The following is a 15,757-nucleotide window of genomic DNA, read 5'->3' on the forward strand; positions in this document are numbered from 1 at the left end:
TGGAAAAAGAACAGCATAGGATTATAGGGTTCTGTAGGTCCTGCATTGCAGGCATCCCCTGGGGCCTTGGAACAGCTCCCCAGGGATTAGAAAGGTCTACCGTACAACTTCCTGCTAAATTATAGCTGCTGCTATTTTATATATATGTGTGTGTGTGTGTGAGTGTGTGTGTGTATGTGGTGTGTGATTGATATATATATATAAAATAATGTGTAGCAGTATGAAAAGTTCACTTACAGGGACAGAGCAATCCCTTGGTTTAACTGTCAACAGTTATTCTGCTCATGGTTACTCTCCTCCATTTCTCTCCTATAATGAAATTGATGTATTTCAGACAGATTTCTTAGTTGGCAGCTTTGGTCCAAAGCCATACATAGGCATCTTATTTCAGAACAGCATTTATATTCTTCAGAGATCCATCTGGGTACTGAAGCTGGTCCCCTGCAGCTGCTGTATATTTAGGGTCTTCTGGCTGTTCGGGAAAGGTTCTCAGATAGGTATCTGTTCCCTTTTAAAACTCATAGCAACTATGGGTCTATCTGATCAAGTGTGCCTCCCATTTGATGTACCAGACACAGTTTTATGGATGGGTTCTTACCCCTACAAAGAATAGTGTGGCCCCGCATGTTGACTCCCATAACCGTGAAACAATAGTGTGGCTCATCTCAGTGCTCAGCTTCAGAGATTTAGTGGGTCTGTGTAGGCAGCTACAATAGAAGTGCACCCTCTCTGTGCCTTTGACACACTCGACTGTGGTCCAGGTTCTGGGGTAGAAGAGCCTGCCGTGTTCAGCATGCTCCTGCCCGAATTGCTTTCTGTTACTCTGCCATGTCCTCTAGGCCTCAAGAACATGGCACTGTTCTCTCAGCATGACACTGTTTTGTCTTCTTGACCACCTGTGTATTTGAAAGCATTAGGCCTGTGGCACGTGTGTCCTGATATGAGGGGACCCAGGAGTGTACCCCCAAAAAACACTGTCACTAAGTTAGCTTCACTGTGGAGCAGTTTCAGGCTCTGTCTCGTCCTCTGGTTTGTTCCTTCTCTGCCTTATGGTTTGCTTCTGCAGAACAGGAGAACAAATTCTTTCAGCTTCATTCCCCATCTACTTCCTGTTTGCCAGCAGGCTGCCTTATGTTAGCTCTGTGCTGAATATTTACCTGATTTACTCTTGCCCTCTGGGCATAGGTCGCATCCCAAGGATAAAAGTAGCCAGCTGAACATGCAGCAGCCAGACTTCCTTCCCTGAGATGTCTGTTTGCTTCCTCTTGGCTTTTAAGATGTAGAGCTTTATGCCTAGAATTTACCACTTTTCCACACTGTCAAAAACTAAAGGTTCCAAATAGATAGACTCTGAGTTTAACAAAGTAAAACTTTGACTCATGAGGGACATACCCTGACATCATATTATATTATGAAACATTATTGGATCTCACAATATTGGATCTTAGCAGTTTTACTGTTTTGAGGAGTCTAAAGCCAGGATCCATAAGTGCTCTCCTGAAATTGAATTGAAAAGTTTATGTTATTTGTCCTCTGTATGTTTTTCCAAGAAAATATTCACAACTTTCATCTGGTTCTTTGAAAGGAAGCACCCCAGCATATATAGATTTCCTTTATGAAATCCTGGAGATAATTAGGTCAAGGTTTTTTTACTTTGCTTTTTCAATATATACTATTTTCTGCAGTTACTTTACATTGTTATGTGTTCATAATTTGGGAGAATATTACTTAATATGTTCAACTAATATAACCAAAAAAGTATAGTTAATATAATCTGATATGTTCAGTATATAGGAGATAAAATTAACATTCAAGGTTTTCCCATGGAGTTCATTTTATTTTATTAATATTTCATTAGCATTCAGAGTCATAGAGTTCATTGTTACTTCATCTTTACACTAATGACATAAATCTGTCTTAATATTGATATGACCACAGAGTTTCTTGATTTGACAACATAGTATTTCTTAATGTGAATAAAGTACAGTTTTAAGGCTGAAGATGTAGCTCAGGGTGGAGTGCCTTCCTAGCATTTGCAAGCCCTGGGTTTGATCCCCAACATTGGAAAAAAGAATAAACAGAAAAGCCAAGATAGTTTAAAACCTGTGATTTGATGTCCCTTGGGCCTAGGTTAAGAAGTACAGATGATTATCTCTAATTAAACTACCATCAGAGCCATTTTGTCTGTGTTTATATTTGTCTTAACATATCTTTGGAAGGCATCTAAATAGCAATCCATTGTGGGATTCCCTTTTGAGCTTTAGACTGGTTTTGCCCGAAGAATGTGGAAACCTCAGTGTCTGGTTGAACTGGCGTGGCCAGTGGACCCTGAGTCCCCAAAAGATGACTCTCCTGGGATGAGCGTTTGGAGCCTGTTGCTAGCCACAGTGTGGTCTCATTGTGTGCCCCAGCCAATCATCTGGCTGAGTTTTAACTTCAGTTGTATCATTTTGGTTTCTACAGTTAGATCATGGCTGTATGTGCATTAGCAGGCATTTGCTGTGACAAACTTCCCAATTTATAGAAAGGTAAGTAGCCTCATGTATTCCTCTCTCTACAGGGAAATTGGTCTCTGAAGAGATTTAAGATGGACCGGCAGGGTGTGACTCAGGTGCTGTCTCGCTTGTCATATATATCTGCCCTTGGCATGATGACAAGAATCTCTTCCCAGTTTGAAAAGACAAGAAAAGTGAGTGGCCCTCGTTCTCTGCAGCCGTCTCAGTGGGGAATGCTCTGTCCCTCTGACACACCTGAAGGAGAGGTAAGGTACATGAGTGTCCCTGTGGAGTCAGAGTTCATACCTGTTGGAGTAGGAGTCTGGGGTTCATTTATTCCATTGTGATTAACTGCTTATTTGTGCGGAAATACTGATGCACCTTGTCATGGCTACAGTGCTATTTGGAAGCCAGTAGGCTTTGATTTCCATATCTATGCTCTCAGCAAAACAAAGGTTTCACTTCATTGGTTTTTAATTCAAAATAGCAAGTACCCTTGATAGAGTCTTTAAGGGGCTCTCAAACTTCTCTCTGAGACCTCATAAGCCAGGCCTCCATTGTCTCCACTGATCTCAGCATTCTTACCTTCCAAGCCTCCACAGAACAGCCCACTGAGCACTCAGCAGCTTTTCCATCCCAAAGTTCAAATGCTACCACAATCTTCCAAAAAGTACACAATCAGATCTGTGATAGCAGTACCTGTTGACCTGGTACCAATTTCTATCTTCCTTAGGGTTTCTGTTACTTTGTTAATGCCATGACTATAAGCAGCTTGGGAGGAAAGGGCTTATGTAGCTTATACTTCCAGGTCACACTACTTCACTGAGGGAAGTCAGGATAGGAACTTGAAAGTAGGAATTGAAACAGAAGCTATGGAGGAATGCTGCTTACTTCCTTGCTCCTCCTGGTTTGCTCAGCCTGCGTTCTTCTGCGTCCCAGGGTTAGTAGCCCAAGGATGGCACCACCCATGATGGACTGGGCCCTCCCACATCAATTACTAATTAAGAAATGTATACAGACCTACCTACAGGCTGGTGTTATGGAGGCATTTTTTTTCCATTGTGGTTCTCAGATAACTTTAGCTTGTGTTGACAATAAATTAGCCAGGACATTGTCCTTTCTTGTTATTTGAGGATAAATTTCTCAGGTTAGGGAGTATACACATTTTAAAGTTGAGGTAGTTTGTTTGAGATAGAGGGTGAGGGTGTGTGTGTGTGTGTGTGTGTGTGTGTGTGTGAATTTCAAGTGTCCTTTTCAAGGCTGTACTCTTTCATATTGCCAAGACTAAAGTGGTGAGCATTTTCAAGTATGAGCTCTACTTCATAGACTGCTGTTGATTCCTATAAGTGACTGTCTGTTTTTTGTTAGGCCTGCGGTTTGGTTAAGAACTTGGCCCTCATGACACATATAACAACTGACATGGAAGACGGACCCATTATTAAGTTAGCTGGGAACTTGGGAGTAGAAGATGTGAATTTATTATGTGGAGAAGAGCTCTCTTACCCAAATGTGTTTCTTGTCTTCCTGAATGGTAGGTATGCTATAGAGATGTGTTCATCCTAAGCCAGTGTTTCTCAACCTGTGGGCCACAACCCCTTGGTAGGGTCGGGTAGGTGTTGAATGACACTTTCACAGGGGTCACATATCAGACATCCTGCATATCAGATATTCATGTTACAGTTTAAAAGAGTAGCAAAATTATAGTTATGAAGTAGCAGTGAAAATAGTTTTATAGTTGGAGGGTCACCACAACATGAGGAACTGTATTAAAGAGTTAGAGCATTAGGAAGGTTGAGAACCACAGTCCAAAGCTAACTTTTGGAAGTAGAGAAAGAATACATTATTTTTTTATTTAAACTATAAATATACTTTAATTCTGGCCCTAGCTAGACCTTGATTTATTTTTTATTTGTTTTTGTTAAAAATAAATACTTTTTATGCAAGTTATTCTGGTTTTGGCTTCCCTTCCTTGTTTCCTCCCAGGTCCTCCCCACCTCATTGCCCTTCCAATTCTGACTTCTTTTTCCATCTATTTAGAAAACTAATAGGCAAAACAAAATGAAACAAAACCCAAACTAGAATAAAAGAAAAGAAGCAGAAGAAACAGCACATTGGTGTGTGTGAGTATACACACACACACACACACACCATCAAAACCCTTTAAAAACACAAGATTGGAAACCATAATATGCAAGCAAAAGACTAGTATTTTTTAAAAAAAAAAAAAAAAAAAGCCCAAATAAAGCACTATGAGACAAAAGAAAATCTCCAAGAATACCACTATGTTCTTTTTATCTTGGCCATCTTCTGTTGGGTATGGGCCCACCTTTAAAGTGGTTAGAATACCCAGTGAGATTCCACTGGAAAAAATCATTTTTCATTATGGGTTGTTGTCAATTGCAGATAGCTTCCACAGGTCCAAGCCAGATGGGGTCCCAGGGCTGAGAGGGAGCATAGACAGAAGGTCCCATCTCCAACCAGGAAGCTATCTCCAGCAGACCTTAATTTAAAGGAGGAAAGGTGATAGCAGAAAGTTGATCTTTGGCTATGGTACCCAAGTGCCTTAGTTTTACTGGTTTCAGTGTGTTTCATTGCTGTGAAGGGACAACATGAGCAGGGCAACCCTTAGAAAGGAAAGCATTAAAGTTGGTATGGCTTATAGTTTCTGAGGTTCAGTCCGTTATCATTGCAGGAAGCTTGGCAGTGTATAGGCAGACATGGTGCTGTAGTTCTACATCTTGATCTGAAGGCAGCCAGGAAGAGACTCAATCACACTGGCTAGACTTGAACATACATGAAATTAAGACCTCAAAGCTTCACTTCACAGTGACATACTTCCTCCAACATGGCCACACCTCCAAACAGTGCCACTTCCCATGGGCCAAGTGTATTCACACCACCACACCAAGACTCTGAGAACACAGAACACCGCTGAGGTCTATCTGCTGCTTTCCATCTATTTGCAGCTGCTGCAATATCCATAGTAAGATAAGCTCTGTGTAGTTCCTAGTGGCTAAATATGCACACAGTTCTGCAGAAATGATCAGATCAACTATCCAGCCTTTCAGTCACTTACAGCTCAGCAGCTATGGCAAAGGAGATGTTCTACTGCTTTGGTTCATGTCCATTTTCTCTTCATGTTTACTCTGTTCTCTTCAAAGCCCCCAGTGGCTGGCAGCAGTGTGCCCACCTTTCTCCGTTTAACTTGGTAGCTGTATCCTGTCCAATGTGCTCACCTCCAGCCATCCCTTTCCCCCCATCCAGAGAGTATTAGCCCTTTATAATACAGGCTCTGGAGGATGGGTCAGGACCTCAGCAAGGCAGTCAGCTGTATGCCTTGTCAGTGTTTCCCCGAGGGGTTGATAGGGGCTGGCTCTTAGTCTGCATGCCATCCTGTGCCTCCCTGGATCCTGGAAGGTAAAACCTGGCATCTTGGTTTCAGGGCTAGTCCAAGGCAGAGTTCTCAGCACTTCCCCTCTCCATGACACCAGGCTTCACAGCTGCCTGTTCCGGAGTAAAGCTCATGTCCCCATCACCATGCTGTCAGCTGAGAACAGTCAAGGGAGCACTTGGGGAATTCCTCAGTCAGTATCCCGTCTGATGGCCACAGGCTTCAAGGCCCTTGTCTTTGAGCATACTTTTGTGCTGCTTCCTAGAGCCTGTGGATGAGCTCTGATGTTAATAACTGTTTTTAAATGACTGTTCACTGCTTCTCAGTGTTATTATTGTATGAATAATTTAAAGCAGATTATTCTTTGTGTCTGACTCACCTGTCTCTTCTCTTTGTTAGGTAACATCCTGGGTGTCATTCGAGACCATAAAAAGCTTGTCAGCACATTCCGGCTGATGCGAAGAGCAGGATATATCAATGAATTTGTTTCTATCTCCACAAACCTTACGGATCGGTGTGTTTATATTTCCTCTGATGGCGGGCGCTTGTGCAGGTGTGTTGCTGTAGAGAACTGGAGACTCTTTATGTGCACTTTGAAAGAAATGTCCTTGCCTCTAGTTTTGAAGCTTCCTTTAGCTTCTTTTTTGTCGTGAAGATAAATTTAATTCAGTTATCCCACAACTTAGAGAATAATGGGAGATATGAAAACCAATGGGAGATACATTCTGTTCTCAGAGAGTTCAGTCTGTCAGGAGAGGCAGAAACAATGACTAGTGGCAGCTAGCTGTACTAGTAGTAGGCACAAGTTGCTGTCTTGTTTTACTGGGTATGCTACGTGTGTAAGACCATTATATGAGTTATCTTCATTTTCATCAGGAACTCCATGGTCCGAGGCTGAGCCAAATGCCCAGAGCTAGAGCACAGTAGAATTGGGCTTTTCCTGGTGGTCTTTAAATGTCACAGGACTCCACCAATCATGTTTTACCTCAGCATTCTGCCCAGCTTTAAAGTCTTGGCATCCTGACCCCTCTGGTGCCTGCAGTCCTTCCTCCCCCTCTTCCACAGGATTCCCCGAGCTCTGTCTAATGTTTGGCTGTGGGTCTTTGCATCTGTTTCCATCAGTTGCTGGATGCAGCTTCTCTGATGACTGGTCCAGCTTGACACCCATGCCACCAGAAGGAGCTTACCACTGACACTGCCTTGAGGGCTAAGAACCAGAGGCTGAATAGTTCAGAGATATAGGATAGAACCAAACAGGCCTGGCAATTAAAAATAATAAATAAAAAAGGAAGAAAGGAAGGAAGGAAGGAAGTCAATGAAAGCATCCCTCATGATATTCTTCTGTTATGATCATAGACAGAAGCCTAGCATAATCAGTGTTCTGGTAAATTCTTAATGTTTCTAGTAATTTTTTGCTTAGCTCAGCCAAAACTGGTTTCTCTTATGATGTTGCTGAAAATAAGATACTCACATTTGAGTCCTCACTAGCCAAATAGCGACTGTGTGATTCTGAGTATTCCTAAGTTTCTGAGGTTTGGTTTCCTTGGCTGTGAATTATTTCCTAGGACTCTGCTAAGAAATAACAAGTAGGCTGTGGTCAGTCTTATGTAGAACTGCTAACAAATAGCCCAGGGCAGGCGTGGTGGCCTTAATCCCAGCATTGTAAGGCAGAGGCAGGTAGTGGGTCTCTGAATTCCTGATCTCTAGTGAGATCCTGTCTTTAGAGGAAGAATGGAGGGTGAGACAGTATGGCCTTTTGGGGGGCAGTGGCATGTTATAAACTATTCCTGTTCAGAATGGTTTCATTTTACTTCATCCATATAAAAAAACATGTTCTTTTAAAAAGTTAGTTGTTTTTTAGAAGTAAATTTATAATAGCAGACCAGAGAGCTGGTTGGTATGGAATTTATTGCACAAAGCGGCTTCTCTGGCTCCTGCTCTTGATTGGGACTGAACCTCGACGTAAGCTCAGGAGTGGGCTGAGCTCCTGGGGTGCAGCAGCAGTGGGCTGAGCTCCTGAGGTGCAGCAGCAGTGGACTGAGATCCTGAGGTGCAGCAGCAGTGGGCTGAGATCCTGAGGTGCAGCAGCAGTGGACTGAGCTCCTGAGGTGCAGCAGCAGTGGGCTGAGCTCCTGAGGTGCAGCAGCAGTGGGCTGAGCTCCTGAGGTGCAGCAGCAGTGGGCTGAGATCCTGAGGTGCAGCAGCAGTGGACTGAGATCCTGAGGTGCAGCAGCAGTGGACTGAGATCCTGAGGTACAGCAGCAGTGGGCTGAGATCCTGAGGTGCAGCAGCAGTGGGCTGAAATCCTGGGGTAGGCCAGGAGTGGATTTATGTTTCCTCACCAAAAGCCAGGATTTAGGGTCGTGCTGATTTCCCTGAAGAGTTCTCTCAGCTCCCGTCAGCAGCTCATGTCCCTTGTGTGAGTGTTCATCTCCTCGTCTTGCCAGTTTCAAAGTGCTCATTAGTCTTCACATCGTTACTTGGGCTCCAGGAGAGATCCACCAGTGTCTGCTGGCTTCTTGCTCCCCTCTGTAAGAGCCGCTTATCCAAATCGCAACAGCCCTTGACATTTCCATGCTGCGTGCCATTCTTTTTGTGGCTATTTCCTTATGGAGGCAAAGACTTCAGAAGCAAGTCACCGCTGACAGTTACAGAGTACTCCCTCCACCTCCCCCATCAGTCATTATAAGTCACCAGTAAGGACAGGAAGCCATGTTCTGTTCTCTATACACATACAGCTTTAAGTCACCTGTTAGTCTATCTCGGTGATGTTAGTCATGTATGAAAGCACCCCAAACACCTCTCCTCACTGAACTCTCAGAGCAGATGCTGTTACTGACCTCAGTGACAGGCCTCTGCCTGCCAACTCCATAGGTACTACAGCAGTTCTCCTGTGAGTGGGGTATGTGCCAGGATCCCCAGTGGATGCCCCAAATCACCAGTACTACTCGGTTTTGAATGTACCATTCATTTAATCTGAAAACGGAGACTGCTACTAAATGACTAGCAGGCAGGCATCCTGTCAGTGCTGTGCAGTGTGGATACCCTAAAGAAAAAGGGGATCCCTTTCCCAGGTAGAATGGAGTAGTATGGAACAGAATTTCACCACCCTGCCCAGATGCGTGGATGATCTAAAACTGTTTAGACCACAGTTGGCCCCAAGGAACTAAAATCACCAAAGCACCCAAAGCACCTAAAACCTGAAGCATGGGTAAAGGGAGACTGCTACAAACCATATATTCCCAATAGGAAAGGAAGAAAAGCTTCTGGATAATAGTTTACACAGTTTGCAAAATATGGCATGAAGATTTTATACCCTGTGTAGACTTTATTGACTATCATCTTTCTGTTGCTTTTTTATTTAAATCCAAATGATTCTTAGGATAATTGGAGGAAATTCTGTGTAGTATATACATACTCACATGAACACAGGGTTCCGTGTGTGTCAGAGAAGCGTGGTGGAGAGAAAAAGACCCTACATGTTCATACAGAAAAAAACTACTGTATGTCGTCAAGCAAGCCAGAGCAAGCTGTACATCTCCCCTCTCTCGTTCCGTGGTGGCAGATAGAGCTGGCTGACATCATTCTTCTATAAGTTATTCTTTTCCCTTTCTAGACCTTACATAATTGTCAAGAAACAAAAGCCAGCAGTCACAAATAAGCATATGGAAGAGTTGGCTCAAGGTTACAGGTAAGTGACCAAAGGTAGAAATTGCTCATTTCTTTAAATATGTACATACATGCTTTAGTCAGCTGTAGCATTCTTTGACATGAACTGTTAGGAAAGTGTACTTTAATCTCTAGTCGACTCATTCCTTCCTACCAAGTTCACCAGCAGCCAGTTATAAATAGTTCCCCATGCAGCTGCCTGCATGTGATGAAGTACTCACCAACTCTAGTCATGAGGATTATAGAGCCTTGGTGTAGTCACTGTCCCCTAGATCCATCCACCAAGAAAAGCTCCTGCAGACATACAGTTAATGTGGACACTGATCCCTCATACCACAGTTTCTAAAGTCAGTGTTTTTACAAGTGGGGCCCAAGTTGGCAGAAATCACCCTTTAGTGCTTTTATCTTAGCAGCTTATAAGCCATGACCAGCGTGTTCAGACATCTCAGTGTATTGATGGTCTCTAGGAGAGAATGGGATTTGGGGAATAAGTGAGAACCAGGGTCTTCCATTGTCATATACAGTGCTGCAGTCAAGTTACCTTCCTGTCTCTTTTACCAATATTTTCCCAGGAATTTTGAAGATTTCTTACATGAAAGTCTAGTTGAATACTTAGATGTGAATGAAGAAAATGATTGTAACATTGCACTCTACGAACATACAATTAATAAGTAAGTAAGATGTGCAACCACAAAGTCCATCTGTCCGTGGACTTCAGTGCTGTCTGTTTCACTGTCTTGTTCAGACCTTGTGGGCAGGGGGTGCAGGGGTGCTCCAGTGAGGATGCTGTTCTGTAAAGAAGCACTCCTGTCATTTGTCCCAGTGAAGTGCCTCTGAATCACTAGCGAGTAATTTTTAGACTTAGCTATCCCTCTAACTATGTGATACTCAGCGTATACATTGAAAAGGAAATCGCCTCTCTGATTTTAATACTCAACTACTGTAAAACTGAGCTAATGAGTCAGGATGCATAAAATCTGTTTGTCTCTCCAAGACAGGAGTTTGACAGTGGACATCTGAAATCTCATTGGTAGAGGAGGAATTCCACACATAGTGTGGCATAAAAATATCTCTGTGCATATGTAAACTCAGGATGCCAGTGTGTTCATAATATTTCTTCTAGCACAGTGGTACTCTAGAAGCATCTGCGTTCCGTTTGGGAGCCATCAGAGGACATCTGTGCAACTCGCTCTGTGATGCATGTCATTCATGTACCACTTGCCAGAAACTGGTATCTTTGCAGTTATATTTTTAAAAGGGAGTTTTATTAGTCATACTTGATAACTATTTATATCTTAAATCACAAGCAAGTAATTTTTTCTGCTATTGGTGAAATATATATTTGTATTATAATATTTGTATATATTTGTATTATAATTTAATGTTTTTTTAACCAGAAATTTTACCCCTTCAGATGATGAGCTTTTCAAACTACTTTTATATTCCACATTTCAAGAACTATTAAAAAACTATTTTACAGTGAATGTTTTTTAGGGATAGGGTCTCATTAAATAGCCCTTACTGATCTAGAACTTAGTGTGTAGCCCAGGCTGGCCTCATACTCACAGAGCTTATGTGTGTGTGTCTCCCAAGCACTGAGATTAAAGGAATGTGCCACATCTAGCCTGCAGTTCACTTGGAAATGACAGCTCTGTCCTTTGTGTTTCTGTAGCTCTTATGTGCCTCACGATGTACCCGGGGCTGAGCTTGTTCACCACCTCCATCTTCCACTCAGTCCAGGCTGCTGCCATTGCTTGTCCCCTGGCAGCCGTCCATGGCTCTCAGAAGCCCTCACACACATCACTGGGCTCCTAACGTTTGCTTACACGTGATTCTCTTGCGGCCTCTGCGTTCACCTTCATAACCTACTGGGACAGCCATACTCGGCTCTCTTCAAACACCTTCTGACCTGCACTGGGATATCACTTTGTTGGGAGTCTGAATAACTGCTTTAAAAACAAACACCCATATTTCTTCGCCCCACTTTATTGCTAGTGCTTACTGCCATAGAATAAAAATCTAGGTTTTACTGATTTATTTGCATACTATGTATCTTCCTGCAGTTAGGTTGCTATAATGTAGAGGCTTTTTCTCAGTCACCAAGATATTATATGATCAAATTCATTTTATTTTAAATTCTATTTTATTTATAGTCAAGATGTGTTTTTACCATAAATTTAGAAAGTGAACTTAAACAGAGAATATAACCCAGTCAGCAGAGTGCCTACCATACACAAAGCACCCATAACCCCCAGCACCAAGTAAAACCAGATATAATGTCAGGTGTGATGACTCAAGCACTCAGGAGGCAGAGGCAGGCCGAGCTTTGAATTCAAGGCGACCCTGTCAACATAGTGAGTTCTAGGATAGCCAGAGCTACAAAGTCTCAGTAAAATAAAATAAAACCTGGTTTAGCAATGCACACCTGTAGTCCTATGACCCATGGAGGCCGTAGGATCAGGAATTGAAGGCCATCCTTAGCCACATAATGACTTCCACCCTGGCCTGTGTTCTAAGACCTGCCTCATTGAAGAGAATGAACCCGAGTTCTTTCCCATCCCTTCAGACTCCACAGACCACAGTATCTAATACTAGTTGTTTCCGGCGAGCTTTCTAAGTAGGTACCCGGTACATCCGTGGTCCTGCAGAGTGTATGGGCAGGGCCGCAGGAGCATGCTTACACTTCCTAACCGACTGTCCCGTGAACACCTTGTTGCTAGTGTGGGCACATTATTTGCCTACATATATAGTTTATTTAACCTGTTCCCTGCTGGAATTTAGTAGTTTTGTTTTAATATCAAGTAAATGTGTGTTACATATAGTGATGTCTCTCAGTTCCTGTTCAAGATAAATATACAGTTGTTGTGATTCTAAAGGAAAGTATTTTTTTCTTTTTCTTAAAACTAAAATTTAGAGCATTTAGATATTCACTATTTATGAACAACTATTTAGTCTTTAAAGTCACTGTTTTGTGATGAAAGAACAGCATTGTGCTTCACCGGGCTCTCATGCGTGCTAGTTACGCTAGTCACTGAACCACATCCCCTAGCCAAACTCTGATTTTTTCTAGTGTAGAAAATGCAGCTTTAAATTTTAAATTTTAAATCCCTTAAAATTGGGTAAAAATCTAAAACTGATCTCAGAAGCCTCCTATTTGAACTCCTCGGTGGCCATAGTCAGTTAGTGACTGTGGCACTGGTCTTCATACTCATTTTCAGAGAGATCTATTCCTTTCCCCACATGGATACAGGCTTCTTATTGACAGAGGAAAGGTAGGCTGCTTGCCTGTCTGGAAGTTACTTCTGTGTTTGTTGTACCACTGGTAGTGTATATGATGATAATGCTTTGTTTTTATATAAACACTTCTCTACTGTCTCCCTTCTCTCTTATTTCCATCACTGATAAGAATATTTTTGTTTGTTTGTTTTTTTGTTTTTTTTCAAGACAGGGTTTCTCTGTGTATCCCTGGCTGTCCTGGAACTCACTCGGTAGACCAGGCTGGCCTCAAACTCAGAAATCTGCCTGCCTCTGCCTCCCAAGTGCTGGGATTAAAGGCGTACACCACCACCTCCTGGCACTGATAAGAATTTTTATCACAGAACAATTCAAACTCTTTCGTACTTTATTTCAGCATGTTTTTCTAGCTAGTTTCACTAGCATCAAAGCTTATTATAAATCCCATGGGGACCTAGGAAATAGTATTTTTATATACCTAATCAGACACCAATTTAGTGTTTGCTATCTGAACTGCTTAAATCTTCACTCACTTTCCAGAGACACCACCCACTTGGAGATTGAACCCTTCACTCTGCTTGGTGTTTGCGCTGGCCTGATCCCATACCCTCATCACAACCAGTCTCCAAGAAACACCTACCAGTGTGCTATGGGCAAGCAAGCCATGGGTAAGATTGCCTTGTTAAGCCTGTTTCTGAACTGCACAGATGAAGACTTTAATCTTTATTCTCAGTGCTGTGTGTTGGGGCAGTTCAGATGCTCATGACACCTGGGGGTCGCTAAGCTCCAGGGAACTCTGCAAACTCGAAGAGCTCAACAGTTTCCTTAGCCAACAAAGTTGCACATAATAAATTCCCCGTAATTGTAAGAGTGACTTCAAACATGAAAGCTCTGAGAAGTGAGTTAGCCAGGAGAGAGTGTGAAAGAGCACAGCAGTGGAAGGCAAGGGGAGATGGTTACAGCAGTGAGGATGTGTGCACCTCGGTTGTGTGCGTGCCGGTGAGGAACCTGTCCTGTTCTTGCAGGTGCTCCTGTGTCTCCTAAAACCTGATCCCACGTCCATTTCTTTCCCCTTCCGGTATATCCATACATCATATATCTGAACATAATACATCCACTAAGCAAGACCTTGTAGTCAGATGTGGGGGCAGGAACCTGAAATCAGACGTCAACAGAGCTTTCTGCTTACCAGGTGTCAGTGTATTGGGAGAGTCTGCCAGGTTAGACCAGGAGCCAGGATCTAGGAAGAGAGAGAGAGGGAGAGGGAAGGAGGGAGGGAGAGAGAAAGGAAGGAGGAAGTGGAGAGGGAGAGAGAACAAGAGACGGAACTGTAGGAAGTCTCAAAAGGGAAGCAGCTTTCAAAGAGGAAATAGGAGCTAGAGTCTCACGGAAGTCTAGATGCTTGGTGTGTGTCTGGTAAGAAGGTGCAGGTGCAGTAGAGAATATTCTCTGTGTGGAAGGAGATGCGATGCATGAGGCCGGGTCCAGGCCCGCCCCATAGACAAGTTTTACTTACAGACTTGTTGAAAATGTCGTTCGGATCCTAGTGAGCTTAATGAAGCTTCATTCCCCTTCTGACATGTCCTTTCTAATCTCAAGGGCTACAGGAGCTGCACTCTCAAGCATTGTGAACAGTAGAGGGGAAGGGTCTGCATTTCCACGCTCACTCTGTCCCTCTTCTGGCTGCAGCTGGCCATTAAGAAATCCTGCTACCTCACTACAGGCAGGAAGTACAGATATTTCTTCCTGAGCTTCATGTGCCCTTTGGCTGTGGAGAGACAGAAAGCATATTGTCCTGCCATCCTTTACCTGAATGGTGTAACGCCTGGACAGTTGGGAGTAATTCCCAGTGGGAAAAGCTGAACAGCGGCTCATCAATTTGGGTTGCTATTCATCCTCGGCAGTGTGGGCCGGAGTCCTGCCTATGCTCCTGACTTGCTAACAAGTTGAAATATACAGTACTGCACCCCATGTGCCGTGAAAGGGCTATCACTTCTTTTGGGTTTACCAAACCATTTTGTTTGATGATGTGAATCCCCACTGAAACAATGCACCTTTTATGTGCAGCCTTCGGCAGAATTAACAAGGCCAATCACTGCATGACTAATGCCACTCATTCTGTTTGAAAACACAAACAGAAGCACTGGCCATCTTCAGCGTGTGAAGCTGTTTTAAAAAAGAATACAGTTAAAGGAAGAAAAAAATATTTTTATCACAACCCTTCCCACCCCCCAAAAATAAAAACCCAACCTTTATTTTGTGGCCCCACATGTCTGAAGCCGGTTGGGTTAGTTACCACACACAGTTAAGCAGGATCAGTGTGCATAGAAAGCCAATTCAGTGTCTGTAGAGTTCTTTTGTAGTCTTCTGTGTGAAGGTTTTTTTCCTCGTTTTGTTGTGAGTGTCATTTGCAATTCATTGTCTGTGTTTTCTGAGGTTGGTGTATTCAGCTGCTCTGACCCTGGGTCCTGCACATTTAGCTCCTTGGATACAATCCTCTGACGTTACTGCTGACGCTTGGAAGACAAAAGCCACTGAATATCTTAAGTCATAAAAAAAAAAGCCTTTGTTCCTGTTTGTTATTATAAAGCACACCTGACTAGGAAGGAAAGCGTAGAGAAGTCATTTAAAGTTGGCACATGGCGTGGGCGCATTTCCCTTTGGACACTAAAATAGCTGCTGGAGTACCACGCAAGAGCTGTGTGAAAGACACAGGAAAAAGGCCAGTGAGAGACGCCAGAGCAAAGACCCAGGTCTGAGGCAAGTCCCGCCCTTGGAGCAGGACTGCTCTGGATCCTTTGAGCTCCCTGAGTCCTGGCAGCTGGGAACTAAAAGCCACTTTAAAGAGGATACATTGCTGAGACTCTTAGTCTCAGAATCTGTGAGGATTTTCCAAAGTCATGGTTTAATTGTTGTTTGACTGTTAGTCCATGCAGAAAGTGAAGGAAGCGGCTCTAACTACTCCAGC

At 43.1% G+C, this 15,757-nt stretch overlaps 1 protein-coding gene across 2 annotated transcripts in view; it reads left to right on the top strand.

Annotated features, from left to right (window-relative positions):
- Polr3b (RNA polymerase III subunit B) overlaps nt 1-15,757 on the top strand; it is a 93,309-nt gene that overhangs the window by 37,000 nt on the left and 40,552 nt on the right. For both annotated transcript variants that reach the window (XR_003712580.1, XM_028776983.1), the window contains exons 14-19: nt 2,561-2,761; nt 3,864-4,026; nt 6,286-6,439; nt 9,503-9,577; nt 10,128-10,226; nt 13,330-13,457. Coding sequence is in view for 1 of the 2 variants with exons in the window: in XM_028776983.1 (XP_028632816.1) it covers nt 2,561-2,761; nt 3,864-4,026; nt 6,286-6,439; nt 9,503-9,577; nt 10,128-10,226; nt 13,330-13,457 (820 nt within the window). In the remaining variant the exon portion in view is untranslated. The remainder of the gene's footprint in view (nt 1-2,560; nt 2,762-3,863; nt 4,027-6,285; nt 6,440-9,502; nt 9,578-10,127; nt 10,227-13,329; nt 13,458-15,757) is intronic.

This window comes from Grammomys surdaster, unplaced genomic scaffold, assembly GCF_004785775.1.
Source record: "Grammomys surdaster isolate TR1022 unplaced genomic scaffold, NIH_TR_1.0 275, whole genome shotgun sequence".
In the NCBI taxonomy this organism is placed as follows: Eukaryota; Metazoa; Chordata; class Mammalia; order Rodentia; family Muridae; genus Grammomys; species Grammomys surdaster.